Source organism: Channa argus, chromosome 13 (assembly GCF_033026475.1).
Source record: "Channa argus isolate prfri chromosome 13, Channa argus male v1.0, whole genome shotgun sequence".
Lineage (NCBI taxonomy): Eukaryota > Metazoa > Chordata > Actinopteri > Anabantiformes > Channidae > Channa > Channa argus.
In genome coordinates this window covers 24,721,672-24,741,027 of record NC_090209.1, presented here as the reverse complement: position 1 = coordinate 24,741,027, position 19,356 = coordinate 24,721,672, and the positions used below count along the sequence as shown (strand labels likewise).

The following is a 19,356-nucleotide window of genomic DNA, read 5'->3' as shown; positions in this document are numbered from 1 at the left end:
TTACAATGGAATTTGTCGTTCATATTTAACCCATCTGCCTGAGGAGAGCAGTGGGGAGCCACAGGCAACCACACCTGGTTTTCCATCCATCCATCTGTAACCTCCCTTCCTGTTCAGGGTCACAGTCCCATAACACACTCATTCAATCCGATGAAGAGAACTTATCTGTTTACATACTAGTTTTATGATCTGACAGTGATGTTAAGGTGCCGCTGTTTTTAAACACCTCAACACAATCGAAAGATCTTTGTTGACATGAATGAACAAATGCAGTAACACAATGTGAAGGCGATCACACTTGCTGAATACAATTTTATTAAAAACCTGGATTTCTGTAAAACAAAGAACAAAAACAACAAACATAACTGTTCAATAACTCAGAGGACAGTAACAAAAACAGCGTCTACCACTAACGCTACTAACCACCTGTCACTACCAGACACAAGATGCTTTTCAGGATCTAGTCAGATTAGATCAGACCTGCTACTACAGAAACCAGTTTTCAGTCCAAAGTAAGACACTGTAAACAAACCACACGTTTGCACAGGATTGTAAAGCAGATTTCAAATTGTCTTTGAGTGTTGATCTGTAAAGTACAGCAAGCTCTTAGCCACACATGGATCTAAGAAAAACTAAACTAGGCACAGTGTTGATGACCTCAGCGTTCATGCCCTGTATGAATTCATTGCATTTTCATTTCCAAAAATAGAATGACATACTTTGGAAAACAACTTTTTAAACATTTCACGGCATCTGAAATAAACGGGTTCCGCAGTTCAGCAGTGACATTCATTTGACTTTGGTAAAAATATATCCATCCATAGCTTGGAAGTCTGAATTATACTTGTGTCACGTCATGTCACGACAGGCACGTGGTCATTTCCTCTGTGCATATATTCGACCTGAATCAGTGTAAAACATAAGGTAATATAATGAAAAACTGTTTGCATTCGTTCGTTCTGATGCAGAACTGAACCAGTGGAGATGCACAGAACGTCTGCATTAAAATGCCTTCGTTGCATGAAGAAAAGCCCTTATATCAATTATTGATGAGCACTAGAAACATGTGAGAACAGTGGCCCAAGCAGATACTTGATGGACCAAATGACACAAACGATTTAATCATGATTTAAACACCGAGTCCACACATTTGGTGTCCAGCTCTGGACAGACACAGAAGTATAAATTAGCCTCGACCTGCAAACAACTGTTTTCCTGTTACATGCAGTTTGCTGTGCCGGTGCATTTGTAATCATGTGACAAAAACCTAATCGAAAAAGAATATTAGTCACCAGGTCAATGGTTCTTTACATATTTGATTCGCTGATTACAATTACACCAATGATAATTCAATTTAGAGATTCTTGCAGGAGTGCTGTATTTGGAGGACTAAGCTTGTGAGCTGTGTTACCAAAACCTTTCTGTTGCCCAGAAGACACGTTTAGTGTAGTTTAGCACAGGGACTGAACGGAGAGCTAAAAGTAGTAAAACATCTGCAGCACTGGTTTTACAACTGCAAAGCACAAGTCGGAGACATTAAACAGCGTTTACAGTTCCCCCCCTGCCTCCAGTGTTTGTGAAAAAAGATTCTGTACTTGCTGAATCTCAGCCCTGAACCAGGACTGTAATATTATACGCATCACAATCCTGCATCGCCATCTGCTGCAACTCCCAACAGTTGAATGACTAATAAAAGAAAAAAACAGAGTCACATAGAGGAGTTTGTCCACTGGGTTATTTCAGCTAATTAGCACGAGGACTGCGGACAACAGGTGCATAATTAGTTTACCACAGACATTCAGGTAACTCGGTAGTTTAACCCGGCTGACACACAGATCTACATTGTGAGCTGTGGTGGAGAAGAACCACACTGGGCTACTAGCACATTCCTTCATATTAAAGTCACAGTTGCCACCTTTATTTCACAGCACTTTTTCAGAGTGTGCAGCTACAAAGGTGCTGCCACTGAGCTAAAGAGACGATGCTGATCCAGACTGACGAGGATTCAGAAGAATGATTTAAGAAATAGATCCTAAGTACAACATACAGTAAAGGAAATAATCTATGTATATTCACTTCTATTTTTAACTACTTAATTGGTTTTATTAGTAAAAAATGTATAATATAATTTGAATTTTTGTGTCACCCAAACCTCCAGAAATGTCCAGAGTTTAAGGAGATAGCACTGCAAGACAATGAACATGAGGGTCCTGGTCAGGGGCTAACTGCAGAAAATCTGCACGATGCACAGACTTAACTTCTAAAGCATGTTTCTCAAAATGTTGGGCATCAACAGTCATAATAGATCTGAAGGTTTAATGCTCCTCTGAGAAACAGAACAGATCAACTACTGAGCACAAACTTCTCCTGCAAGAACCCAAAGTACAGTACCACAATCTGAAAAGCAAATTGTGTTCAAACCCTTTTCCCAACACAGCCTAACTAACACATCTCATACTATGGGTGAGGTTTTCTTGAAGTAGTGTCAGAGTGCAGTCATCAGTCTAAAAGTAAAATCAAACAGTCCCGGCTGATGTCCTTGTGTTCAACGGGTCATGACAAACCCATTGATCGAACTCAAAGTCTACTCGGACGTGATCCTGAGCACATCCAGTTTGTCCAGAGCTGCCTCTGAGAGCACAGTGTGTGTGAGGGGTGGAGTGGGCTACGAGTCTTTGAGCATATTAATCTGGGCAAAGATCTTGAGCGCAGGGCCCAGTTTGATGTTCATGGTTCCCATGAGATGATCCTCCTTCAGCAGCAGCAGAGCCTGTCCGTCGATCTCCTGAGAACGGAACTCCTCAGCGATCTCCAGACAACCTGCGGCAAACAAACCACCGGCAGTCAGCTCACAATGCAGCTAAATGCAGAAAAAACACCAAAGGTAGTTTAATCTTTGTTTCCATTTCTTTAGGTAACACATTAGAAATCAGCACCCACCTGGCAGAGAGGAGATGAACTCGTAGACGTCCTCTATCTTCCACTGGCCTGGGTCACTGGACAGGAAGCCATGGGGCAGCAAGGGCAACTCAGAGTCTTGCACTGCAGACACCCTCTGAGTGGCTGATATTGGGGACAGGGGTGTTTTGTAGCCAGATGAGTCTGAACACTGGCTGGACTCTCCCTGCACAGGGTGTGTCGAATGACCAGTGGACAGAGGAGCGGCAGCAAGCTTCTGCACAGAGGAGGCAACCTGAGAGAGCCAGAGGGGTTTAAATACAAAAAAAAAAAAAAAAAGACAGTTTAGTTGCCTCTGACCTAGTAATCAGCTCTAATAATGCAGATATGAGATTTGAGCAAGATAAAGATGAATTTCTGTCCTATACAAAATGCAGCAATCCCTTACTTTTCCTAAGTCGAGAATTCCTTCCAACATTTAAATGCACAAATTAAAAAGTCAAAATCCGAGGGAAGAAGTGTCACCTTCTTTTTCGACTCCAAACCCGGGTTTTTGTGGTTCCCATTCACCAGTCTTTGTTTCTTCATGTTCTCCAGCGTGGTTTTGCGGTTTGGAAAGAGACCCATTCTCTTTGTGCATCCTACATTGTAGCTACAAACACAGTTGACACAATAAACTGAGTGGGCCTCATTAGGAAGCTTCGCTACATCTATTTTACTACCACCTCTTTACCTCTGTAAGGTGCCAGACCAAAGGTTTACTTGCTGGGACTCTCCAAACTTTGGGACCCGGTTCATTCGTTCAACAGTTATGAAACCGAGACCAAAATTGGGACACAAACAGCGAATTCCAATACAATATTCCACAAATCTATAGTTTAGTTAATGTTATACGAGGACCTATCACTTGCCTTGCATTGGCTTCTCGTTGAGTAACACTGTGTCCATACAGAAGATGTAGGGTGAGCTATGAGCTGCAGCTCTGTTGGGCTGTGTTCAGGGTGAGTAGAAGATATTTTTCTAACTTGACCTCTTGACCTTACCGTTTGGCACACACGGTAGAACAGAACCTCTTCGACCGTTTGAAGATGTAGGCGAAATCCACCCTTCCACACAGCTCACAGGTCAGCATTGGCTCTTGCTGGGCCTTTAACTCTGAGGGAAAAACCATCAACGAGTCATCAGCTGGACACAGACACACACCAGATGCACACTAGAGGTTCCAACACATCTGTGCAGGGACAACGCTGAGCCTGAGCCTGATGAGGTACACAGCCATGTGTAATTCCTGATGAGCACTTCTCATCCTGCTACTTTGGTTCTTTGAAAAGAGCTTGATGACTGATTTGTTTTTAATAGTGGATGAATTTAAGCTAGAATAATAACGTGCTCTTATTTTGAAATAAAGGCTACATGAGTATAGTTGAAACCACGATCAATATGACTGAGTGAGATTGCAGTAACCCGAGTCAGTCGGTTCAGGAAGCCTCCCAGCATGCACCGGGGCAAAATATTAACCATTACGGATATTGTTTTGTTCCACTGCTTCCCAGAGTCTGTGTACGACTGAGCAAACTCTCCTGCAGTTTGAGGGCTACAGCCACTTCTGAGAACCTTTCACATAAAGGACTTTACCCTTTGGTGAGAGATTGTCCATCTTTGAGTCTGCCGTGTGTCTCTTCAGGCTCTCGATTGAGAAAGATGGACGTTCAACCTGCAGACAGAAAACACACGTACCATGATGGCACACGACACAGCTGCTAAATTACCAGAGGAATAGTAGAACATGTATTGTTAGCACACTGCAGCTCCTTGAATTGGACAGTGGAAAAAAACATGGCGGCAAAGAGGTGGGGACAACCGTTGACCATGACATATGCACAGGTGGGTACAAAATTTCCATCTGCATTTTAGCCCCACATTGCCTTTGGAGCAGCTGTGGCTCAGGAGCCAGAGTTGCTGTGTACCAAAGCTGGGGTTGGTGGTTCGATTCCCAGCTTCTCCGGTCTATAAGGTGACGTGTCCTTGGGCTGGGCCCTGACACCACAGTTGCTCCTGGTCTGTCAGGCCAGCACCTTGCGTGGGAGCTCTGCTGTCAGGAACCAGGGTCTAAATTTAGCACCTCTGCTACTTACTGAAAACATCAGCTCTTCAGCTGACATCAATCAACTAGAAGCTTTCCCTCAGCGGCGCAGACACGTTTGAGCATCTCTATAGATGAGCAGTGAACTTGATTAAACCCTGTGGTAACCTGAGGTCATTTGCACTGTGGTTGTCGCAGCAAACTAAACGAAGTGGAGATTTTTGTGCCTTTCCGCACATCTCTGACTCTCTTACAGAAAGTGCAGATAACAATGCCAGAGATCCAGTTACAGCAAACTCAGCGCCGGAGAGTATAAAGCCTGCATCCAGCTACTGTGCAGTCAGACCAAAAAAAGAGTCATTTCTGGGTTGAATTTGTCCACATTTTGTGTGCAGAACATACTGCTCTACAGAGTTGCAGTCTGACTGACACTGGATCGTACTAAGAAAAATCTCCTCTCACCGAGCACGTCTTCTGACTCTCCTCTGTAACTTTCCATTGCAGTTGCGCCCATGTTATCAAAGGCATGCAACAGATGGCCTTCACTTGGACAGTCAGAAGTGCCCGTGCCATTCCAAGGATATCAAACGGGAGAATTCTCCCGTCCCGTTGCTCCTCTCCTGCAGTGCCGTTTTAGACTTAATCAAATGTTTCAATCAGGAGTAGCTGTACAGTGCATCTAGATGTGTTGATCTGGTCAGCGATTGATTTGCATTGGATCAACAACCAATCTGATCTTCTGTAAGATCAGGAACCTCTGTTACCAGAGATTCTGTTTGAAGGAGGTATTGGATGATCCTACAGTCTCCCAGTCTTTTACAGCTTCTTGTACTATAGCATTTGATCAACATATCTGCTTCCAGCTACTGAGGAGCTGATTTCATTAGATAAGACTCATTAGATCAGAGCTGAACAACACTGAGTAGAAACAGCAACATTGTGACCGTTGTTTCCTTAAGTGTGTGAAAAGTGCCCTGAGCATTTGCCCTCGTGTCAAGGTACGGAGCTCTGGTACTCACAGGGAAAGGCTCAGCACCCTCCTGGATCACGAAGCCTTCTATCAGATGGGTGAGGATGTGGGACTTGACTAGGGCTTGGGCCGGCTTGCTTTCTCCACTGTGTTGGTTGCTGTTAGTAGTCCCATTCCCAGAGGTCATGACTGGAGGACAGGCCACACCTCACCTGTCAACACAAGCAGCATGGCAACCTCAACACAAGCGCTGGCCACGTGGATGTGCCCCGAACCCCCCCCACATCAGCAGCTGCTCCTCCAACGCACAGAGAACGCCACGCTCAAATCTGTTTATTGTGGCTGTTCAACGCTCTTTTAGCAAAGCACACAGTGGTGCTGTCATTGTGCTCGACATGTATGTTGGTCCAAATCCATTTTTTGCTGGATTTTAAGACTTGTCTTTGTAAACAACACAACCTTAAGCTGCAGTCTAGTATATAGTTTTCACACGGGAGCACATCTACATTTTTACAAACTTTGTCATGACCAGTGGTGTTAAGAACTACAGTTTTAACATGAGTATTACTATTTTTTTCCTTTTTTGTGATGCATTAAGACATTGTAGTGCCTACTTTATGCTACCTTCAGTTTTAGGTTCGGGTGATGTCATCTAAGTGAGCAGCAAGTTGACCAAGACTACAACCTCCGTAATAAGAGCAACCGGATCATCTAAAAAGAAACTCCGAATGATGTCACCTGGAGGAGCTTCTAGGCTGGACTTAAGAGTGATATTCTAAACCAGGAAAAGAAGGGAAACTTGTAATATATACATCCACATAAATGTACTCGTCAAAGCAGATCCGTAGGAAGCAAGTAAAAAAATCGGGTAAGTCGGCCTTTAACCCCAGTGCATTTTTGAGATAAACATTGTAGTTTTGACACTGTTGCTCTTACTCTGCAGATCCAGATTACTAACACGAAGCAAAATATTAAAACTTCAGATTACTGCACTGTATTAAAAGTAAATATTAAAACTGGCCCCACCTTTACCTGTTTGATACTAGAAGTGATATTTGCATGTTAATGCTTCACTTATTACAAGCTACTAATACACACAGTTCCTGAACTAGTTCATTGTGCGCAGCCTGATGAGAACTTCCCTTTGTTGCTTTGCGTTTATCGCTAGTAGTACTTTAAATACCACCCTTGTACCTAGAATACAGTACTTCTATACTGTAGTATTGCTCCATTTTCACGCCTGAAGTGTCTGAGTACTTCTTCCACCACTAGTTTTTTAATCTGCACTAATATAAATTCCGTATCGTTCACTTAGACGCGACCTTTCCCGGTTTTCTTCATTCTCTACTCGAAACGTCCAGTTAGCTCGAGATCTAAGAAATATGCGCGTGCCGGGTTTTACTCGCTGTGTGTGTGGATGAGTCGCAGTAAACCCGCTTTTTAACAACACGTTTTTCACAAACAGTCCAACTTGGGCGCAGTTCGCTTACTTTTCCCGTCCGAAACCACCTCGGAGTGGCTGAGGAAACAGGCGCCGCGCTCGCAAACAATGGTCGAGGGGAAGAACAGCTCTTTGTTCAGCGCGGCTCCAAAAACAGCGCGTTCAGTCAGTCCCGGAGCCTCCGTCAGTGGGTCCGCCGAACCGTCACCGAGCTGCCGAACCGCGGCCCCCCCCCCTCCCCCACCCCCACCGTCAAACGAGGACGTGCACAGTTAGCGACAGATTCATATCGTCCCTATGTTCCAGCTTTCTGTGTGTTTGAAACTCCGCAAAGCTCTCGGAGTGTGTGTGGTTACGTGTGTGTGTGTGTGTGTGTGTGCGCACGATGACCAATACGCAGAGCCACACGGGGAGCTTCCGGTAGCAACCTTCAAAATTAAAGCCGACAAATTGAGGAGCGTCTTCTGGTGCGCCGGGGTTCTGCTTCCTGCTTTGCTCGTCAGATTGCATTTTTAAAAAATACTTTTAATATGTACACACCCTTTAAACAAAAACACACACCCAGCGCACCGGGCCACTGCAGTTTTGCGACCCCCTTGTGCTTCTGCTGTTTTAAGAATAACAAATGTGAACAGTTGCACGGTATTTGACCAAACACAGGCCACCGGGGCCTCATAGTTCTTGAACATTAATAAAATAGTTTGTGTGTAAGTTCAGCCCCCGGGTCCTTTGGTGGAAACACAGGGAGAGGGAGCTGTGTTTGACAGCCCGAGACATTTCAGAACTAAAGTGCATTCAATGACTTACAAAGGCCAGGGAGGTCTCTGGACTTTAGTTCCTGAAACACTTGAGAACGGAAGAAGCTTTTCAGGCATGATTACAGTTCACAATCATTATGGCATAGTTTCGATAAGCTTATGCAATGTCACAACATTTATTTCTGTCCCGAGGTGAATTCATTCATTTCACTTCTTCTGGCCAACCCAATTTTAGTTGTTTCATCAATCTCCTTGGTTGTTTTCTCTGCATGATGCAAGCCAATACGTTGACACCTCTGATAAAGAGTTACATCTCTTTCCACGAGCACAGGATCTATCTTCTGACTCGGCTGAATAAGAAATGAGAAGCTACTTAGTGCATCAGTTAGGTGTGAGACAAATCACTGCAGCAACTATCCAGTAGAAGGCTTTTACCTATTGACTCAGTTAAATCCCGGTGGTAAATGTTTTTGGAGACAGTATTCTTACTGATAATAAGTCTATATAATGTATTATTGCCTAAAGTTGAGCTTTAAATTTGAGTAACATATTAACCATTTTCCAAATGTGCCTCCTGCTTATACTTGTCACTTTAAAAATAAAAAACACACGCTGATTAATTGCTTTTAATGTATTACAGTGTTCAGAGCTGAATAAAATATATATTCTGTTTAATGCCATTAATTTGATTTGTTTGTTTGTTTTCCATAGTCAATTCTCAGCTCTAATTATTTGTTTTATTTTCTGAAATAGTATCAGTTTAAAAAAAAAAAAAGGTGGTAAAAAATGGTGTATGTTTTTCATGGGTTTTCACACGTATTTATGAACAATAAGGCTCCTAAATAAAAAGTCTCCTGAGCAAAATTAACGTAATAATATTAAGAACATGTAGAATTTTATTTTGAAATGTGCAAGCAGCAGTGGAGAGGACGCTGCTGCAGACTTGGTACATCCACTGACTTCCACTAATGGACAACACCCCCCCCCTCCCACCCTCCCGCGCGCAATGAGTCTGTCCTGTGAGGCCAACACAGAAGAGCCAGCAGCAGCTCAAGTCTCATGTCATCCCTGGACTTGATGAAAAAAGAGTGTTTCGCATCTGGGACCCTGTCCTCGGCTTCCCTCAAAAGAAGATTCTTCAAGAAGAGGAGGAGGGTCGCTCCGTGGGCGCAGCAAGATGGGGACAGCGAATGTCAGCTGTGCAGGTGAGACGTGCAAAACTCTCCCACAAAGCACGACTTCACAGTGATAAACCTACGGACTCCGCTTGTTTAATCTACTAGTAAAGAAAAAGTTCTGATATATATTTATTTATTTTTTTAAAAAAGGCAACAGAAATAAATCTCTAGACAATTCAAAAAGGATAATACATTTAAAGAAAAGAATAAAGATAAAACGATCAAATGAAGGGCTCTGTAGGGAATTATTAATTATGAGCATCTAATTATACATCTAAAATCCAAATTTTACCTAATGTTTGCAACTCTGTCTTAGAAAGGATTGATTAACTGATGCTTGTAATTTGTCTGCTCTTAATGTCTGATGCACACAATTCACAATGTTTTCCAACTGTTGTCATTTGAAAATCTACATCTTTCATGTCATTCTGTCTGACAAAGATTTATTTTGCCAACCTGACAGTGATTTTGAATCAGTGAGAAGATATGGGCCGATTCAGATACGTGACATGCAAACCTCTGCGGCCTTTGTTCTCCTCTCTCGCCTTTTCTTCACATCAAGTCTCAGTTTCTTCACTGTCAGCGAAAGTGATGCCTTTCTGAACGTATTTACCTGTAATGAGAAAATGATCATTACATTTTTTTTTCACCCAAAATTTGTGATGAGGTGATGACCTCTTACATGCACTAATTCTGGTGAATTCTTCAGATTATTTGAATATTTCACTTTCTCACAGTGCAGATGTTGCAGAACAGGATAGAAATAGGTGCATAATTTTTATGATCCCTTACAATAATATTTTTATGGTTTAGTCACAGACAAAATGTAGAGGGAAATTAGAAATTTTACAGGAATTGAATAAAAGAGAGACCAAAATAAAATACCCAAACAAATGTACAAATAAATCAATCAGACAAATGTAATACTCATATATAAGACAACAATATCATAAAATATATCATTAAATCTAACTTTTTCTTTTGCTTAAAATGAAAAAGATTTAATCCATTAAATCTGTCTTTCATGATAATTCAGGAACTACTGCCAATGTCAACAAACGATTATAAATAATAGTCTAAAAGTATTTTGTAAAAAGGATACTTCTTTCATAATCTGTATTGATTCTGATTTGCATTAATATTGACTGATAAATATCGTTATTCTTGAATTGCCTCATGATAAATGCTTCTAAAAAGGTCTTGTCTGGATCTTGTCTGGATGCAGTTTTTCCTTTGTTCAAAGTAGTCAGCTTCCAGTAGGTGGGAGCTGAATAAATCCCCAGTTGTTTTCCCATGTTCCAGGTGTCCCAGGCTTTCTCTGTCAGGCAGCAGTCGCACTGTTGGTCGGATTCTGTCGGCCTGTCTCCTCTCTTTCCTGGCCCTGCTCGGCTCTGTGTCCATCGACCTCAGCTCCAGCTTTGAATTGCTGCACACTATGGAGGCCACTTACAACGAGCTCACCTCATGCAGAACAATAGCTCTCCTCCGACTCGTCAGTCAGTTTCAAAAGATGAGACATTCATCTCTCAAAGATATGGGCAATGAGACGCTGGAGGCAGGATTTGCGGAGGTTGTGTTTCCTGTTTTCGTGCATCTCTGTGATGATATGGCGGGTCACAGTAACACTCATGGGCTCTCTTGTAGTGTTGAATTAGCTGGATTTTGCCAGGAGATGCAGATGAGTATTCAAGTATTTCTAAATGAGTCATTAGACACAAACTGCACAAGTGAAAATGGCACAGCTACTTTTTCCTTGGTCATTGGACGACTTCTTGATATCTGGGGTACAGTAGAAGATGCTTTAGTCAAAGTCCAACACAATTCAAACTGGAGACTTGTTCTGTCTGCAAGACTGCTGATAAGATTCATAGAGCTCAACCACCAGTTGATGGAATTCCCCTACGAGGCAACTCACACTGTCTTCAAGTACAAATGGGCTTATGTACTGAGCTACCTTGGCTTTGCCAGGGTTGTGACCGAACAGCTGAATGACTGCTGGTTAGAGAACATCGACCTCGAGTTAAACCTAAGCCAACGGGTAAAACATTACAACATTTTTGACCCAAGTCTGTGGCAGATCTCTGCAGCAGACATCCAGGTTCTGTCTGGGTCTCACACTGGAATCCAAGCTCTGATGAAAACCCAGCAGTGCTTGTTTGATCATGCAGTGCCAGCCCTCAGGTTGGCGTCTCGATCGGAATCTTCTGGCCTTAGTATGAGGATCTGCCTCCTTGCCATAGCCTGCCTCATCTACCCAGCGGTGATATTTTCTTTTAAGCAAATGACTGAGTGGATACAAAACTACGCCCGGACCTTGAAAGAGAAGACCGAGGACTTAAAGCACCAGAGGCAGCTGGCTGAGGATCTGCTGCACCAAATGCTGCCCAAGTCAGTTGCCAAGCAGCTCCGCAAGCACAAACATGTCGAGGCCGAAAGCTATGAAAAGGTTAGTGTGAGTTATTTCGGAAGAATCTAATTTCTTTTCCAAAACCAAATTTGACAAGAAACACAGACAGTTTTAATTGTCTGTCTTAAATTTCATGTTTTAGTACTTATCCAACATGTAGAACAACTTTCAACTTGTTGCTATGATGAGACTTGATTTGGAGTTGTTGGTTTTGACATACAGTATTGACTTTGACTTGTTGGACTTCGACCTGAGACATGTTGGCCTTGATTTGCAAACCATTTCTATTGACATGGGACTTGAGTCGGGGCTTGTTGACCTGGCTTAGACCTTGTTCTGGACTTGCCTTGGGACGTTTGATTTATTGGCTTGGTATGGAACTTTTTCTGGACTTTAATTGTGACCTTGTAGTTTTTGGCTTGATGACTGATTTCGAATTATGTTGATCTCAACTTTGGACTTGAGACTTGATCTAGATTGCTTGTGGTTTCCTCCCACCATCCAAAAACACCTTTCTTACGTTATGTGGTGGATCTAAAATTGCCCATATGTGGAAATGGTTTTCCGTCTGTGTATGTCTCTCTTTGTACCTGCGTTAGACTGGTGATCTGTCCAGCGTGTACCCTGCCATATTTCTGGCCAAATTTGAGTTAAAATAAGTTGTCTAATTGTATTTGTGTATAATTTTGGGCTCATGTGTGATTGGTTGAAAACCGTAATGGTGTTGTCTTAGATGTTGCCCTAGAAAAAGAGATCGTTAACCTTAATTGGATTTTACCAGGCTAAATAAAAATGACGTAAAACAGTTTAAACTTAAAACCCTTAAAGTGGTAAAAACCAAGAACTCTGAAAATAGAAATAGAAATTAGAAAATAGCATTTCCCTTCTCAGGGAAAGTGCTGCGACTCCTCCGAGCATAGAATGTTGAGACAGCGTTTGTGGGGTGCTGCTGCAAGGAGGCTACCTCTGCAAGATCTGCAAACATGCTGCATGAGTGTGTGTGTGTGTGTGTGTGTGTGTGCTGCCTTTGTTGCTATTGTTGGTATAATTACCTATAATTGCCCTGCTCCATATTCATCGGGAGATAAAACAAGTTATGTGGATACAAATTGCATCTGGCTTATTGAAGAGGCTTGAGGCAGCTGTACGAAAAGCACTCTGTGCTGTGTGTGAGTGTGTGTGTGTGGGGGGGGTTAATTTTTTAAAACCGATTTGGAGCTCCGGAGTATTCTGGAAACGAAATGAAAGACCTGCTGTTCAAGCCTGACTTACTGAGGCTGGAAGGAGAGTAGGGTCTGGGAAAGACCTCCCTGATGCTGCCTTGATCGCTTTAAAAAGATGCTTTTAATGTAAGTGATTAAGAACAATATCAAGGATCCTCCATCTATAGGACATTATATCTAAACACAACATGAGGAGTCACACTAATCAAATGTTTTGCCATGTTGCAGCCATTTAAATAAATCATTATATTTATTTGTTACTTTCTCACTACTGAAACTAAATTTTATAATTAAAAGAAGTCAAGCTGCAGACATCTGATATTATGTTTAAATGCATATTTGTATTTATATTTTTAAGAATGTATTATTTTAATATTTGCTCTTCTGCCGAGAAGAAGGAAACCACCTATTTATGGAAAAGATTACAACAATCGTAACCTGTGTGTCAGTGTTAAAATGGGCATCGGACTTTTGTTTAAGGGCAAAGTTGGAAGTAAACCTTCAACCCTGTTTGAGTCTGTCATTTAATCAACAAATTTAAATGTTAAGATTAAAATATAATTTCTCATACATTCTGTCCAGGCCATTAACACAGTAGGTTGTAATTAAGTACATTTACAAGCTAAGAGTACAAATTTGAGGTATTTGTGATTTACAGTATTATTTTTTATGCTACTTTACACTTCACTAACATTCAGAAGCAAAGACAGTTTTTATGTATTGTTATTTTTTATTATAAAAATCAGGAGTTTATAAAATATGGTGCTTTGTTAAATAAAATTAATAAAAAGCTATATTAAAGTACATCTGTAGTTTGGTTTACTGACAGCTGTTTTGGTAATTGCTTAAGTCAGCTTTCATGCAAAAGTCAGAAATATTTTGTACTTCATTATTTTTCTCGAAAGTTCAATTTCTCTTCTATTTGTTAGGCAAAAGAATAATTGTCAAAGATGGTCGCTGCAGCGCGACATATTCCGCACGTTAAATACAAAACATGAATCGTACATTGTTATAATATTTCTCTTTGTTTTCAACACTTACTGATTGCAAAAACAATTAGAACCCAAACACAGATAAAATATGCAAATTGCAGGCAGAGGAGCCCAAAATGTTACAGGCCCCAAATAAAATACAGTAAAATGCTGCTTACACATGAATTCATTGTAATATTAATCTATGTACCTTTGTACACGACCCTACCAGTCACAGAGGCCATTCTGCTTTGACAGCCTAATACTGTAAGTACATTTTCCTCATGATACTTAACACATCTTAAGTAACATTTCACTTTTTTTTTGTTTTTTTTAGGTGACCATATTTTTCTCAGATATCGTGGGCTTCACTTCAATCTCTGCATCCTGTACTCCTCTGCAAGTGGTGGAGATGCTCAACAACCTCTACATGTGCTTTGACACACGCATCGACTCCTACAACGTCTACAAGGTAACAAAAACATGTCCACGAGTCCAAGAGTTCACTTTAGATGACTTGGCTTAAGTCCCCCCCAAAAAATAGTTCTTACACATGACAGTTCCTGCTGTATTTCCCATCAAACTGTCAAACCAGGTGGAAACGATCGGGGATGCCTACATGGTGGTGAGCGGTCTGCCTGAGAGGAACGGGGACAGACATGCTGATGAGATCGCCAAGATGGCCCTGGATCTGGTTGCAGCCGTTAGACAAGTCACCATCCCTCACATGCCCGACCAGAGGCTCCAGCTCCGAGCCGGCATCCACACTGGTGAGAGGTCTCACTGCACATTAAGCTCTGTGTGCAGATGAGGATGAGGAAGTAACAGCTTGCTCAGGTGCTTTACTGCCTTCAGGAAACCAAAGCACCGCCAGGGGACGTTCATGGTCCTAGACGGGGATGATAAACTCGAAGACGCGATGTTTATGGATCCTGACAACCTCTGTCTCATTTAGCCACTTGTTAGCAACTCCCTTCGAAACTATTTTCACGCAAAACTAGTGCGACTGGTTGTAGAATAAAACTTGACTTTGTGTTAAATTCATAAAGTTGCTGTGCATTTTACTGTGAAATTATAGAGCAGAAATACAGCCCATTGTCCGGCAGTTGGCTGAGTAATTCCTGCGCTCGACGGCGTCATTTTAAATTCCAATACCTGCAAAACGTACAATATTCCCATCCGCCTCAGATTTCCTACGCGACGGGGTTGGACCCGTTTTAGTGCCTTGGCCTTGAAAATAACACAAGAATCAAAATGTTTTCTTTTTCTTGCTCTATAGGTCCATGTGTGGCAGGAATAGTGGGCTACAAGATGCCAAGATACTGTCTGTTTGGAGACACCGTCAACACTGCTTCCAGGATGGAGTCCACCAGCCTGCGTACGTATGCTCATATGCACAATGCCCAAAAAAAAATGGAAAAAAAGACACAGTGGCAGACATGTATTGGAGCATTGTGTGTTTGAATTTGACAGTAGTGCTAAGATCCATCTTTCCTAATCCTTTCCTTGTGTTTCAGCTCAGAAAATCCACACCAGTTCAGAAACCTACTTGGCTCTGGTCAAGGACAACGCGTACGAGCTGCAGCTCCGTGGAGAGATTGAAGTTAAGGTGAAACATAACCAGCCATGCTGTGAATTTCACTTTGTCTGTCGTCAGTGCATCAAGAACGCTTTACGTTTTTTTTTTGTTTTATTGAGGAAAGCAGCGCATTTTTAATTATTGCACAGGTTGATGAAATTTGTGAAGTTACTGTATGCGAGACTGTGACCAACACATCGTCTCGGTTCGCATGTAAAAAGCCATATCTAAAGTCATATCTCATTCATTCATGAATAATGAAAAGAATAATCCACATTGTGTAAAAAAATTGCTTTTACTATTCAAAATTATGATGAAACTTAAATGCATTTTAATGCAAATCTCAGAAACATGCTGTATCACCATATAGTTACTTTAGACTTTAGTACTTTTGGCCTCCAGTACTACAGTGACGATCCTTGGTCTCATAGCCGTCTTCAATCTGGAGCATCCTGGCTCAAGGTGATGCTGAAAAACTTTTCCACGCATTTGGTACTTCTATATTGGACTACTTTAATTCCTTATTATTAGAATGTCCCAATATCTCCCTGAAAATGAATTCAAATTAAGCTCCAAATAATTCTCCTTTTAATGCTACTCTAGAACTGAATTACGTGCATTACATACTTCCTCCGGCATAGAAAACCTATCCGGGAGTTGTTAAATATAGTTATTTAGATGGTTTAGTTATTTGGGTGAACAGATGCTTTAAGTCACGTCCTCTTGTCTCCTGCCAGGGTAAAGGCAAGATGAACACGTACTGGCTAGTTGGCCATAAGAACTACAGCGTGCAGAATGACAGTCTGGTTTGCCACTGGAATCCCAACATGGCCCGGAGGAAGAAGACAGTGGCAGGCAGCGAGGTCTCTGTGGGCACTGTGAGTTGAACCGGTTCCATTTTCCAGATTTTTAAATGGTAACTTGCCAATTATTTAGCGCCTTTGTCCAAAGTGATTAACAATCGTGATTCATTGATTCATTCACCCATTCACACACACACACACACTCACACACTGTCGCCATGCAAGGTGCTCACCTGACCTGACTGAGAGCAACTTGGGGTTCAGTGTCTTGCTCAAAGACACTTCAACATGTAGCCGGGAACGTGGATCGAACCACTGACCCTGTGGTCCGTGGACGACTGCCTCACCGACTGAACTACAGCTGATCAGAACATTATTCGATGTCTTGTACTGTAGGCATCACCTTGCATGTTTTTGAATGGTGGCTTCAATAATCAATTTTCATTTCCTTCCTGTGCTTTAATGATCTGCTGCCCTACTCATAAAAACACAGAAATACACTGATTTTGATCTTCTTCATATTGCACATGTAGTTTTTGTCCACTTTTCCTTAAAACCCTGCATTTATAGTGTGATGTCAACTTAAACTTTTAAATTGTTCTACAACCCCAATTCAAAAAAAGTTGGGATTATGAGTAAAACCTAACTAAATACAGAATGCAATGCAATGATTTTGAAAAAATCATCAAACCATATTTTAATGGCAATAAAACATAAACAACATATTAGATGTTGAAACTGAGACAATTTATTATGGTTAATTATGGTTATTAAGGTTATGGTTTAGGGAATGCTATGAGCTGCTAGAGATGCTTTTGAACAACTATTTGTGTTTCCTGTATTGAAATATGTCTGATTCAAATTAATTAAACTCCAGATAATCAGAAGTACCGATGAGGATCTGCTGGAGCATATCGACCAAGACTACAACTTTGTAATATGAGCAACAAGATGACGTCTGAACTAAGTAACTACTTTGGACGATGTCATGTGGAGACATTTTGCAGCTCGTGGCAGAGATAGACTTTCTACTTTTAGCTTTGTGCCAGTCCAAGTCCTCCAGTCCCCAAAGTAGAACGATAGGAAGCAATTTTGGTGAAGTTTCTTTTTAAGTCTTGTTCATTTCTCACCAGGAATCAATAAAGTCTTATTATTATAATGTATTTATTCTGTAAAGTAACTAGTAATTAAAGTTATGTAGTTACGTAAGAAGTATATTTTTGCCTCTGAAAAAAGAGGTCAAAGTATGAAGTAGCAGGAAAAGGAATGACTTAAAGTAGAAATACCTTACAATTGTACTTAAGTTACAATACTTGAGTAAATGTACTTAGTCACATTCCACTACGGCTTTGATGTGGCTGCTTTGCTTCCTCCAGTGACACAGTAGGTTTTATTTATCTAGACATTTGTCAGCAAACATTGTTTTTTTAATAGAAATGGTAAATGTTGGGCAGCGCAGTGGTGGAGCGGTTAGTGCGACTGCCTCACAGCTAGAAGGTTTGAATCCTAGCCAGGCGTGGTCTTTCTGTGTGGTGTGTGGGTTTCCTCCCACAGTACTGCGTATGTCCCTCAGAGTTTGCCCTGAGACAGACTGGAGACCTGTCCAGGGTGGACCCCACCTCTCGCCCAGTGACAACTGGGAGAACAGGATAAGTGGTTACAGATAATTGATGGATGGATGGATGTTACATGTGATGATAGGAAACTGACTTAACATTATCTGCTTCTCTGTGAATTTACCTCACATGTGAACCACTGTGCCAGTCATGTGTGACAGTGCAGAGCTTCAGTGAGAACGCCACCACCCCGGTCTCTAACCAAACGCCACCACGGCCTCTGAGAGACATCCCCAGCCTGAGTGTGTCAGCTCAGATGGAGCCCAACAGCAGCAGCTACGGCACCCTGGGCTCCATGATTGGGGGGCTGCAGGGAGGTGATGAGAGCCCTGTACCCGGCCAGCGTAAAGGCAGCGCGGGGCACAAAGCGGACGTGCTGCCCGGCTCTGACCACCACCCGTAAACAAGTGCATGAGAACATCCGATCGTTTTAACAACAGAGATCAGTATATGTTAGATTACGATCATCACTTCAAAGGAATAGTCCAATTGTGAAGCATTTGAAGTACAAATACACCACAATGTTTTTGAAACAAAAGTCTGATCTTAACAGTTAATATGATACTTTTAACTTTTTATGGTAGTTTTCTTTCTGTATGTATTTGTGTTGTGTACGCTGTACATATCTGATTATATTGATACCGTTTCTTTTTCGTTGCTGTATAAGATGGCATCTGAAATGTGAAGTATAAATAAATTCCTTCATGTTGTTACGGATTTGATAAAATTGTGATTGCCTGCATGTTGGAAGTGGCACTTAAAGTAGGTATAATTGGTATTTTGACCTTGTGAGATCTGTGGCAATTTGAAAGGTGTTGCTGATGAGCCTACAGAGACTAATCAGGTGCAGCTCCTGTCACCTGGGTATTAGACTTAAAGCTGGTCCATCACAAACGTCATAGCGCGTCAACGTTGGGATTCGCTCCTTGTTTCTGCCCTCAAGTGGCCAAAAATGTTTACTGCAGGTTTATAATTTCTTCTTGAATTACTGGGTCACGTCACATTCACCAAAATAAAGTCAAAATCACCCTAAATTACAAGTAAGCTGCTGTCAAGTTGCATATTTGCAAGAGTAAACTCTATCTTCATATGATGAATCTATAAGATTGGTTTCATATGATAAATGCTCAATATCAACTATAGAAATGTGTTGAAAATTCTTTGTAAAAAGTGAGAGGCAGCTCAGTAAAAAGCACATGAGATGCTACTTTGTTGTTTTTCATCCACTGCATAATTCAAAATACATGTCTATCGGGAAAAAAATGCAATCTTGTCAAATGCTAATGTTTAGTAGGTGGGAACAGTTTTTCTTATCTCTTATGAAATACTGCAAAAAGGATTCTTTCTTTGATGTACTTTTAACTTTTAAAACACATACATGTCTTCTCCGTTTAGCTGATGGAGTTTTCTTTTTTAAGGATACGTTTCA

At 41.5% G+C, this 19,356-nt stretch overlaps 2 protein-coding genes across 3 annotated transcripts; one reads left to right on the top strand and one right to left on the bottom strand.

The window, feature by feature from the left end:
• Positions 1-292: 292 nt before the first annotated feature.
• On the bottom strand, positions 293-7,746 carry LOC137139412 (polyhomeotic-like protein 2). Of its 2 annotated transcripts, XM_067526609.1 has the most exons (8): positions 7,442-7,746; positions 6,576-6,726; positions 6,001-6,163; positions 4,534-4,612; positions 3,942-4,053; positions 3,424-3,550; positions 2,941-3,193; positions 293-2,820 (listed from the first exon to the last, which is right to left on the bottom strand). In XM_067526609.1, the coding sequence occupies exons 3-8, from the start codon at positions 6,136-6,138 to the stop codon at positions 2,666-2,668; spliced, it is 864 nt and encodes a 287-aa protein (XP_067382710.1). In that variant the 5' UTR covers positions 6,139-6,163; positions 6,576-6,726; positions 7,442-7,746; the 3' UTR covers positions 293-2,665. The 2 variants fall into 2 exon arrangements, with proteins under 2 accessions (XP_067382710.1, XP_067382709.1); XM_067526608.1 differs by lacking the exon at positions 6,576-6,726 and having other exon boundaries at positions 7,442-7,745.
• A 1,463-nt stretch (positions 7,747-9,209) lies between these two features.
• On the top strand, positions 9,210-19,275 carry LOC137139312 (uncharacterized). The gene is made up of 8 exons (XM_067526367.1): positions 9,210-9,355; positions 10,631-11,774; positions 14,267-14,401; positions 14,525-14,699; positions 15,209-15,307; positions 15,447-15,538; positions 16,246-16,386; positions 18,076-19,275. The coding sequence occupies exons 1-8, from the start codon at positions 9,210-9,212 to the stop codon at positions 18,328-18,330; spliced, it is 2,187 nt and encodes a 728-aa protein (XP_067382468.1). The 3' UTR covers positions 18,331-19,275.
• Positions 19,276-19,356: the final 81 nt, after the last annotated feature.